General features: G+C 36.0%; 1 protein-coding gene across 1 annotated transcript; it reads right to left on the bottom strand.

Annotated features, from left to right (window-relative positions):
• Nucleotides 1-207: 207 nt before the first annotated feature.
• Nucleotides 208-927, bottom strand: LOC140021206 (uncharacterized). The gene has a single exon (XM_072071971.1). The coding sequence runs from the start codon at nucleotides 925-927 to the stop codon at nucleotides 208-210; it is 720 nt and encodes a 239-aa protein (XP_071928072.1).
• Nucleotides 928-12,410: the final 11,483 nt, after the last annotated feature.

Here is a 12,410-nt window from a genome sequence, read left to right as displayed (position 1 = left end):
TGATTCCAAAGAGCCCGTGAAAAGATCATTGAAATATGCCGTTGCCTCACTTGCTATATCATCGTCCTTTTCCACCCACGCACCATTGGACTTTTTGATGCGGTGTATCATTCCTTGAGCTCTTCTCTGCCTTACTACCGCATGAAAATATCTTGTATTCCTATCTCCATGACGAAGCCATTTGACCCTGGCCTTCTGTCTCCAATACTATTCTTCAATTGACATTGAATACCGCAATTCTGCTTGTGCCTTATTAAGCTCAATTTGACACTCTTCGGAATAATCGTGGTCTAGCAACTCCTCAGCTCGTTGAACCGCCATTTCTGAAGAACGGACAGCGTCAAAAATATTCCCAAAATGTTGCTTGTTCCATGATTGAATAGCTCTCCTTGTTGCCAATAATTTAGAACACAATACGCGTAGCGGAGGCCCACCCACATCTTGTTTCCAAACATGGCGAATCACTTCCAAGAGATCTGGTTTGGAAGTCCAAACATTCAGAAATCGGAACGGCCGAGGTTTGTTATCTGACCGAGTTGCAAAAGAAACCTTCAATGGTGCATGATCGGAGGGGTGTCTTGCCAAGTGAAGTACCGAAATGTCATTTGAAAAATCCAAACAAGATCCATTGACTAAAAATCTGTCCAACCTTTTTGAAATCCGAGCTCTACTCCGTCGATTATTAGACCATGTGAATTTAGATCCTGAAAAACCGACATCAAAGACCTCAGCTTCCTCCATGAAATTCATAAAATCCACTCCTTCCGCTATAGCAAATGGACGCCCCCCTCGCTTTTCATGTGCTGCTAATATAACGTTGAAATCACCTCCAATACACCAAGGAAGTAAAGTAGGCTTATCATGTAATAATGATGTCCATAACTCTTTACGCTCATCCACTGAGCACTTTGCATGAACAAAAGACATAATGATGGAACTTGGTAGTAATGGATTTTGAACATCTAGAGAAATATGTTGATCCGAACTACCAACGATCAAGCAAACAAAAGGATTATTATAGAAAACCCAAATATCGCTAGAGCAATTAACAAACACATAATCAAAAGATAGACGTAACCGAATGAGTTCGATTTTAGATACATCTAGTTTTGGCTCACAAATCACAACAAAATGAACATGATAAATCCGAACTAATTTAATCAATCTTCTTAGGTTTGGTGCTTTTGCTATCCCTCTAATATTCCAAAATAATCCATTAATCATAAGAAAGAACCTGGAATGAATTTTTGGATGATGTCTGTGACCTTAACTGTCTGTCAGATGGGATTGGAGCCCGCATACCCTTTCTGTGCGGTTGTCGGAAGTCACCACCAGCCTCACCTATTTGATCAATGTTTAGGCCATTCATTGATGATTCCAGCAATTTTTCTTGTAGGACACCAATTCGGGGGGACAGATTTCCAGCATTAGTAGGCATTTGATTTGCTTCTACCAACTGTTGTGTAGAAACTTCATCCTCCACCCCTCGCAATTCAACATAGAGATTCTCCAAAACATTATTGTCGGCCAGCAGCTGCAGTTCAACATTGGTTTTGTCGGCCAATTGCTCATGGTCACTCCTTGCGTTGTTGTGGGCCTGATTTGCTTGTGTAAATGTTGTAGCTTTGTCGGTCAGATTCTGTTGTGCCAATGTTAAAGCATTCTCATCCAGATGATGTTGTTCGGTGCTCAAAGGCTTCTCTTTGAGGACATGGGACCCTTCACTTTGACTGCCATGATGTTTCTCCAGCTGGTTTTCCATTGCTACATGTTCCCCATGCAAAACCGTATTCATCACCTTACATGTCTCCATGTTTACGTTGACATCTGAAATTTCTAAATGGGTTACTACTCCTTCTTCATTAGCAGGATCATCATCAATAATGCAGTGTTGCAGATTTTTTACTTCCTTTTGCACGACTAGCACGGCAGGTTCAGCAACCATGGCCTTTGCTGCTGAAGTTTTTATCCCATTTTTCACCGTAGCAGTGGTTGAAATTTCCTGTGAAGTAGACTCGTTTATCACAGTTTCATTCGCAGTAGCAGCAACTCCATTCACTATCATTTCATTTGCAATAACATTGGATATATTCGCTGCCTCTTTATTCTCCAAATCAGTTTGATTAGTCCCAGGTTGATGAGTAATCATCTGATTTCTATCTATGTATGGGTTTTGCTGGTTGTTCAGTTGCAGCCGAGACCCATCTTTTTTCAAATTCTTGTTGCAGTGCTCATGAGAATGTCCTAATCTTGAACAAAAAGAACAATACGGAGGAAGATTCTCTGTCTCAATACGTTGCCAAAAACCTGATTCCCCTTCGACAGCAACCCACACCCTTGGCACAACAAGCTTCGCAACATCTATCTCTACGCACACCCTGGCTACACTAGGAAGAATCCCAGCAGCCGTTGCCGAATCTAGAAACAAAGGTCTTCCTACTGCAGACAGTATGGAAAACAAAGAATGTTTGTCAAAATAATGAATAGGTAGAGCTGGAAGATTTACCCAAACCGGTACTAGAGATGATTCTCTATGCACATGAAATTCCCTGGTCCATCGAAACACACGCATTGGATGTTTACCCAACTGCCAAATTCCTCTTGTCCAAATTCTATTGAAATCTGCTTCAGCTGTACATTTAATAAGGACATGCCTATAGTCCAGTAATCCAATGGAGACTTGGTCTTTCAGATTTAAAGAGGCAAAAAACTTTCGAATATCTTCCAGAGAAGGTCGTCCATGAGAGAATTTGCCAACCAAAGTCCATCTAAATGGTGCTGCAAGTTTGTCCGCTTCTATTCTGGAAAATATAACCGCCGCTTCACCCTTGTAAACAAAAGCTACCCGCCGCTTCTTGGTTAATGTAGAACTTGCAAAAAATTTAATCAGATTTAGTTAGAAACTATTCATGGGTAGATTTTAGATTTTAACTTTTTATCTTATTTACAAATATAATATTTAGGGATGAAAGAAATCGATGACATAAAAAAAACTGATTTTTCAAAATTAAAGCCCAAAATCAAGTAAAAACGACAAACACCCAATACTAGTGGTATATTATAAGTAAGTGTTATATTGCTATTATTTTATATTGTCATTATTCTTGCAGGCATTGAATATTGTGATTTGTAAGATATTTCGCAAGGGTGCCTCCAGGCGTTCATCCAATGCTGGCTCATCCAGGAGGGGCTTATGATATGATAACTAGATGAAACGTTCCATTGAATCTTCTTTTTCACTTTCTAACTAGTATTCTATTTTGGCTTCAACTGGATATTGGTGCTAAGAGATCGGTGAAATTTTTGTTATGATACCAACATTTGGCTGGTTACTTTCACATTTGGTAAATTCTGAGTTAACCATAAATTTCATATTGTTTTCTAATTTTATTGTGTTTACATTTACAAAACCAATCACGTTTAGATTTATGATATTTGGCCATGTGTGTATGTGCATTATTAACAATTAACAAATAATGAGCTAGCATTCGATTATTTAGATTTGATGTCTGAACATTGAAACAGATGAGGGTTAAAATTGATTTGGCATTAAAGCAGTTGCAACAGATGAGGATTAAGTTGCCTCCTGTGCATCTTTTTTTTTTTCCCTATTCTTAAGGGCTGCTTTTATTTTTCACATTGATATTTCAAGTATTTCCAACCACATTAATATGATCTTGGAATATTTCACTCACACTAAATTAGTTTTGAGATGAAAATTCAAGTTCTTTGTCATGATATTTGTGCGGCTCTTGAGTTTGTCTGATACCCGATTTATAGTTTATATTTTAACTTGTGATTTGGTTTAAGTTTAACTTGTGAGTTGGTTATTTCTCTACTGGTTTTGAGGGAATTGCTTTTAATTTGAAATCATCGTCTAGAAAGTTGATAATAATCTAAAGATTAATGGAATACATCTTTTAATGGACTCAGTACTTTATATGCTTATTTTATACACTCTGAAAAATAGTCACAAACACAATACCCAACAATAAATGAAATAAGTGATTGCGTCTTTTTAAGGCTAATTTTTGCCATTGTTAGGTCAAATGATCCGTAAGTTTATGAGATCAAGCAAGTTTTGGTTCACCACAAAAGAGGAATATTTTATTTCAATGTTAACATAAATATAAAATGATTTTCAAATATAGTAAAGAACTGACTTCACGATAAATTGGATTACCTTGAATTAGTCAATGGTTTATCGTCAAAATGAAATAGTCAACGTTCTCTAAATACGAAATCTCTATGTTTGATGCTTTGACATGAGAAAACCCAAATTGGACTTGGTTAATCGGTTCGTGGCACTGAGCAAACGAACTAGAAAACAGGCAGCTGAACCTATTTCACAAGAATCAATTCGTCGTTCAAAATGGAATAATACAATATAGGAAGCTCTTTTATCCACAATCGAATTTCAACCAGTATTCCTGACCAATCTCTAATTCCTTTATTTGATTTTGTTCGTTTTTTCTATAACCTATCCTCCGCCTTTCATGTATAATAATTTGATCAAGTATCGGTTACCAAGTAATTGGACATGATTCAGCTCACCCACTCATTTAGCATGACGTTCATAGCAAAGTCCTAATGGCCGACCTACACCCTAAATAGGTACACAAGTTGGCTAGAAATAGTATATATAAATAAACAAACTGAATTGGGCATCACGAAATTCTAAGAAAAAAGGGGGTGATAGCACATATTTGTAGTCAAATTACGATAACAAGAAAGAAACAACTTTAAGTCATTAGGAGACTCTGGTCCTTTTAGTCTTCGTATTCTGTTCACTATTGATTATTGATGATTAGATCCATTTTCGGTTACTGGGTTAGAATTGCTCTTCCCACTTAGTCGGTTGATGGTCCATCATGGTCTTCATGAACGGCAGGTAGATGATAGAATTTCGACCAGCGAAAAACTAAACTTGCCCCCCAAAGAAATATTCCATTTACCTTCATGCTCTTAACATTCCAAACAATTTTTCTGGTTTTCCTACTTAAGAACTCAGACGGGAAAAAAAGGGCTTAGAACTTTTGTAATGGCTGCAAATCTCAAATCCCAAATTTTCGAGCCCAAAATTAGGTTTCAAAAAGGGTAAAATCAGGGTTCAAGATGGGGATTGGCTGTTAGCATCTTTCATATCTCATGCTTCAAATGTGTATTTCGAGGACACTTGAATTATGGTTGGGATGTAGGTTGTTTGAAGGGCTTTTTGCCGATTGATTTGGTAAATACCATATCAAAGTTACGTTTAGATCTTGATCAAGAGGATAAAATGGTCTGGCTACCGTCTTCTATGGGAGAGTTTTCCATCACTTCTGCGTGGAGTGCCTTGCGGCCAAGGAAGGATCCAACCATGATTCATCAGATTGTTTGGTGTCCAATCCTCTCGCTAAAGCTATCTTTCTTTGCTTAGTGATTGGTTACTAATTATCTTCCTGTGGAGTTGAACCTAAGAAGGTTTGGGGTATGCTTGGCGTCTAAATGTCGGTGCTACAACTTGGAAACAGAGGGGTGCTCGCATCTTTTTTTGTCCTACCCTATTGGTCGACAGGTATGGGAGCATTTTGGAAAATGTTCGGCTTGTACAATTTGTGCTTCAACACTGTCTCTGCTATGTTTCGGGTCTGGTTGTTATCCGTTCCAGGGTCCAGTAAAGTTCATATTCGGATGGCAATGCCCGTAATTATTGGCTGGTTCTTGTGGAAGGCTACGAACCATGCATATTTTCAAAACATTAAAGTGTTTGTCAGGCAGATTATTATGCAAATTGATAGTTATCTGCATCAGTTAGGCATTGCTGGAATTCTTCACCAGCGATTTTTCGTGGGGAGGTAGATTGTAAGTTCAGAGACTACGCTGCCCGAAGACAAAAGAGGGTCTGCTGTGCGGTAATTTGTTGGACAAAGCCTCCCCTCAACTATGTTAAACTTAATACAGATGCTAGTGTGCGTAATGGAAAGGCCTTTGGAGGCGGGATTTTGAGGAGTCATGAAGGTACTTTGATAGCTGCTTTTTACAAAGAATTTGGCGAGTTTGATGTCTTGGAAGCGGAGGGATTGTCTTTGCTTTATGGTCTCCAACTCTGTGCTCAGCGAGAGGTTGGCAACCTGCTAGTCGAAGTGGATTTAAAAACATTGGTGACCTTAGTTAATTCACCTGCTATAGGTCGATGGCCGCTGTGTAATTACATTCATCAGATCTGTTGGCACCTGCTCTTGTTGTCAGCATCATTTACTCATGTGTTTCAGGAAGCAAATCCAGTGGCAGATGCACTAGCAAGCTTGCAACTCGATGCGGATAGGGTATTTACTACAATTCGGCAACTTCCAGATAGGGTCCGATCCCTAGTATATATGGACTGTATTTCTTTTCCTTTTGTGCGTAGTAGGGTTATCATAAGGTAGCTCCACTATTTTGTTGTTTTAGGCTAGGTATGAGTCCTTAAAGTTTTGTAATTTTTATACTTTAAATAAATTGGGACTGGCATCCCTCCCCCGTGAATAGGGTTCGTAAAAAAAAAAAAAACTAGAGATACCTAAAAGAAATTGATTGTTTAGGGAGGTAATGTAAAAGGAATGAGAATTTCTCATAACATAGGAGGACAATATAAAGGAAAAAGGTATTTTTTTTCAAAAAAAAAATTGAGGGAGCGCAATTATAATAGAAACATAAAAATTTGTAAAAATTTCAAGGCTATATTTCAATTTAAAAAATTTCTCAACATAATATGGCTCCGCCACTAGCGTTAGTGGTCCAATTTAAACTTGAAAGATAAATTTACCTTACATAATTATGTGAACTATCAAATTCCGGAAGGCTCTCTTAAACTTTTCACCCACCACTTTGACGACCACTCAAGTTAAGAGAGAACTTATCTTTCTCATCTAGTGTTTTCTAAAATTATTTTCTAAACTTATAGAGATGAACTAATTAAATGCATTGATTAACAATGTGCATGTATTTAAAAATATTTGGTATTTATTTCCAAATATATCCCAAGAAAAAGCAGGCAAAGTTTTCTAGCTTGGATGCTGTAATTTTGATGAAATAGCTATCATGAATATGATGGCAAAATCAATGTGTTTATATGTACAAATATTTGGTACAAAATTGTTCATTTTTACCTCTGCCTTCTTCTGAGTGTATAATTACTAACGTGTCTTTGTCAGAATTTTAAGGATATTGAGAGAGAGAGAGAGAGATTTTGTGTATGCTTGATGGAAAAGAAACAAAAAAGAAGGGACCGTGGATATGTAGATCATGTATTTGTGTATATAAGTTAGTTTTAGAGGAAGAAAGACATTTGACCCTTTAACTAAGGTTCTGTTTAATAATCCAATTCAGAATTTAAACTTAATATGTTTAGATTTTAATATATTCAGACATGTTTGATAACTAAAACTAGAATATTTGAATTTATTAAGTGGTATTGAATTTTTCAGGCAAAATTTGTTCTAAACAATAAGTGATATACACTGAAATATATTAATTGAATACTTAATAATTCACTAATTTAATGGATTCAGATTTCAAATTTCAGTTTTATCCAACTCACCCTAAGTTTAGGGACAATTAACATTTTACTTAGTTGATTCAGTCAACAGTGAATTGACTTAGAATACATTGCAAAAATTTGATAACTTGAGAGTTTATGGTACTGAAATTAATTCTTTGTTGGGTACTTTACAACCCAAAAAAAGTTCATGTGGGTACTTTGCAATTAATTCAAATAGAAAATGAGTGCATCCAATATTTTAGATGAAAAATTGTGTTTTACGTAAATTCTCAAAAAAAGAAGAAGAAGAAATTTAAAAACGTAAAGTTCAAGCAATTCAACGAGCTAGACACGTAAGAACATAAGTAAATGTCCACAAAAGTTAAACCAAAAAAAAGGCCTCGCAGAACTGCAAGTATTAAAAAGTGTTATTAAGTTGATCTATATTGGCTCTTTACTTTTCACTAATTGCAAGAGACGAACTTTTCTCTATTGAATATCTCTATTCTTATGCTTCTAAAATAAGGGTTAATTATATTTCTAAATGTAATTAACCCTTTATTTTTTGGAATATACAAGGAGAAACAGCACTTCCATTGCCTTTATTTAAATTCCATTATCTTCATGACTAAATTGGCATCAACCTTAACAAGTTTCTGACTATGGGGAGTGTGATTTTCATGCCAATTAGGCCTTAACAATTTTGGAACCTTAACAAGTTTCTAAATAGGCTTAATTATATTTCTAAATGTAATTAACCCTCTAGTTTTTGGAAAACACAAGGAGAAACGACACTTCCATTGCCTTTATTTGAATTCCATTATTTCCATGACTAAATTGGCATCAACCTTAACAAGTTTCTGACTATGGAAAGTGTGATTTTCATGCCAATTAGGCCTTAACAATTTTGGAACCTTAACAAGTTTCTAAATAGGGGTTAATTATTTCTAAATGTAATTAACCCTCTATTCTTTGGAAAACACAAGGAGAAATGACAATTCCATTGCCTTTATTTAAATTCCACTCTCTTCATGACTAAATTGGCATCAACCTTAACAAGTTTCTGACTGATAAGTGACTAATTTACGTAATAATTGTATGACATTTTATATTATTTCTAGTCACTTTGGTTATATTATTGGTAGAAATGAATCATTTTGGTTATAATTGGTGAAAAATGCTTTTAAGTGATTAAATGAGGTTTTTATCACTTTTTACTTGGATTTTGTGCATTTTGACAGTTTTGATACATTTTCATATTTCGGCTATAACTTGAGCTACAGTGATCCGATTGAGATGATTCTTGAACCAATTTGAAGATAAGACATAGATCTACAACTTTGGTGAAGACATCTGAATCCAGTTTGAAGGTTTTCCAGGTCAAAAAGCCGAATTACAGTAGCCAATTTCTATTGGTCGAAGCTGAAACAGGGCATTGAGCAGTCAAGGGTATTTCAGTCATTTCACAGCGTACACAGATCCAAATGAGGTGATTCTTGATGCATTGGAAAGCTAACTCAAAGGACTACAACTTTTGTGTTTTTGTCAAGAGTTAAATCAGTTTCTATCATCAAGACAAGTTCAGCTGAAGTTGAGGCAAAATCGGAGCAGCAGTGAAGTTTGAACCGAAAGTGCACAAAAAGTCACTGTAGCAATCCGGCCGGAACTTGGCCGGATGTATGGCCGGATTGTGGTCAGAAAAGGCTGTTCTCTACGTGGACAACTTGTTTTCAATTCGAAAAAGTCACAGCTAATGCTAGACATGTGAGAACCACTTTGCAGCTGTAAAAGGGAGGTGTAAGCCTCATTCCTTGACCACCTTTATCTTTATATAGCCAAAACAATTGCAAGATTGAAGGAGAGATCATACGGGAGAAGCTTGGAAGTGCAGAAATGTAGCTCTTCCATTTTCTGTGTGTTAGATTAGTTTAGTATAGAGTAGTATAGCTCATCCACTCTTGTATATTGAGCAAAAGAGTAATGTTAATGCTTTTAATTCTAATCATATAACTTGTGACTTGTGTAGAGGTTATCATGCTACTAATACATGTATGCAAGCACAAAAAGTGGATTATTATGATGAATTAGAGCATTACAACTTTGTTTTGATCAATATAGTTAATTGGAGCAATTCTTGTGTTTATGGTTGGGACAATCAATGTACTAATAGTGCTTCTTCTTGTTTATATGATTACCAATCTGAATGTGTCCACTATGAATCAACCATTTTGGGAATTGGCAATAGAGAAGTTAGCTAATGCACCTCTATCTTGGGAATTAGAAAGTGAACCATTAGCTAATGATTCTAATGTATCATGGGAGCTAGCTGTAGAAAATTCTTCTAATCAATTTGATTTAGCCATAGAAAAGTTAGCAAATGCAACCTCCAACCGTTTTGATAGGGTTGAGGAAATGTTAGATGAATTAACTTCTCACTTTGGTAGAATACAAGACCAATTATATGCATTGTGTGAAGTTATTTCCTCTAATGATATGCAAAATGACCCTATTATGAATGGTAGGAATGTTGTACGTAAAAATGGATTGCATTTTGATGAAAATGATGAATCTCAATTGTGTTTCAATGAGCAAATATCCATTTCACATGATAATATCTTTGGAACTAACATTGAACCTCAAGAGGTGAGTTTTAATAACTCATTTTTCACCCCTCTTGAGGAGTGCATTGATAGTATAGGTTTTAAAGGTATTGTTGCCCAAGAATGTCAAGCGGACGTTCCTTTGGTGAGTTCTCAAGTGGTGCATATTCAAGGTAATATCTATGAAACACTTGAGATAGGTAAGTCACTTCCATCTCTCACATCATTAGAACATGTGACTTTTACTATAAAGTCACCCTTTAATGATCCACCACGGCCTAAAATGGTGGATTATTCGTCAACTAAGCTTCCCTGAAAAATGAGGTGAAATAGTCAAGCTAATGACTATAAAGAAGCGCTAGTTGGGAGGCAACCCAATGATTTCTTATTTTTAGTAAGTTTTAGTTGTTTAACTAATATTTTTATGTGTTTTGTAGGTTGCAATGATAAGAAATCATGCTAATTATTTCAAGTGCGAAAGAGCTTATAAGGAGTGGAGACCGATGTGAAAAAGGGAAGCTTAACCTTGTATTTTTGAGTTTACAATGCTTAATTTCATGTTGTGAGGTTAAGTCAGTCATTTGCATGAAGTTGAAGTGCTTTCAAGTGTTTAAATGTGTTCATGATCTATTTGCACTCTTTTGAACCATTTGAGCACCATCATGTGCATTGGAAGTGTCGAGCGGACTATTTGATCCAAGAACCTCAACCCTAAATTTGGATTCTACATGTCTTTGATTTGTTTTGAGGTGTTGAGATTCATGTTTAAGTCACTTTCCATGTGTGTGAAGTGTTGAATTGTTAAAAATTTCATTGTAGAGCACGAATTGGAGAGTGTGTTTCAAATTGGGGTCAAACTGAAAATTGCAAAACTTCTGCAATAAGTGCAAATTCAATGGATCCGAGCTCGGATCCATATGGACCCGAGGCCTCGGATCCACTTCTACAATCAGAATTTTTTTTGCAACACAATCCGGCCAGAAATCCGGCCAAATTTTGGCCGGATTCACGGCCAGATTAACAGGGGAGGGCGACAAATTTTTTTCCTGCTCACTGGCCAGAATCCGGCCGATAATCCGGCAGGATAGCTGGCCAGAAACTGGCCGGATTCTGGCAGCTCTTCATCTTCAAGAGGAATCCGTGAAGAGTACACACACTCACACCTAAAACACACACTACTAACTAAACTCACTCTTTTCACCATCCAATCTTCAAACCAACTTCACCAAAGCACTCCTCTTAACCTCGAGAGTGGATTTCATAGTTCACATTTTTTCAAAAAACAACTCTAAAGTGGTTTCAACCTTACCATTAGTTAGGGTTGCACCTTCTTGAATCACTCAATTGAGGCCAAATTGGAGTAAGTTTTTTGGGGATTTTCACATCATATTCATCACTAAACATCACCAAACCATTTTGAGGTAACAAATCTTCACCTAATTTTGTCAATTGAACTTTGCCATGATTGAATATTTTCTACTTTTAGGCAATTTTTAATATGTGAAGTTATGTGTATTTATTTGAGCTTATTGAAGCGATTGGTGATTATTAGTGATAGATACATCTTGTGGTTTGCATTTATTGTCTTTATTTGGTGAATTTTTGCTAGTTTTATGCTTAATTTGGCTTGGTGATAAAGTTGCATATTACGTGGCCAATGTAGCATTTTAATTAGCTTTGTGGGAGTTTATGATATTCATGTGAGTAATTTAGATTACCTAATGAATGAAAATGTGCTTGGTTGAATGATTTTTTTGAATTCTTAGGTAATTCTAAAAGAAGGGGTGAATTGAAGAAGGCCGTAATTGATGAAATTCATAAATGCACTTATAATCCTTGTGGTTCAATGATTTTTAGTAATTCATGAGTTCTCAAGAAGGTCATTTATAATTTGGCTTGGTGTGTTTGCCTCCATTTTTGAGATTACTTTTATACTTGAGGGAACTTGATCATCAATGACAAAATGTATGAATGAAAATTACTTTGTTCATGATGGTGGACTTATTTTGTGAAATTAGTTTCCCTTTGCTTTGGATACTAATACATATATTTGATTAGCAAAGATTAGCTCATTTCATGTTGTTATCCCTTGAACATTGCATGGTTCCACATGCTTGATCATTTTTCCTTTTTCCTTGAATTGCATGTTTTCTTCTTGTTGATTGCAACCTTTTATTCTTAAGAAGTTGTTTTATTTTGATTTTGTCTTTTTCAGGGTGCAATAATTGAACTCTCCATTCTTTCCTAAATAAGGCTGGAAATTCATCACATTGCCATGGATTTGGATAGCACAAGTTCATATGAGCAGT

Source organism: Coffea arabica, chromosome 11e (assembly GCF_036785885.1).
Source record: "Coffea arabica cultivar ET-39 chromosome 11e, Coffea Arabica ET-39 HiFi, whole genome shotgun sequence".
Classification (NCBI taxonomy): domain Eukaryota; kingdom Viridiplantae; phylum Streptophyta; class Magnoliopsida; order Gentianales; family Rubiaceae; genus Coffea; species Coffea arabica.
Note: the sequence above shows the minus strand (reverse complement) of the source record. Positions and strands in the feature narration are given on the sequence as shown.

Coding starts and splice junctions, on each gene's coding strand:
- LOC140021206 (XM_072071971.1), bottom strand. CDS start 927: ATGTCTTTTGTTCATGCAAAGTGCTCAGTGGATGAGCGTAAAGAGTTA.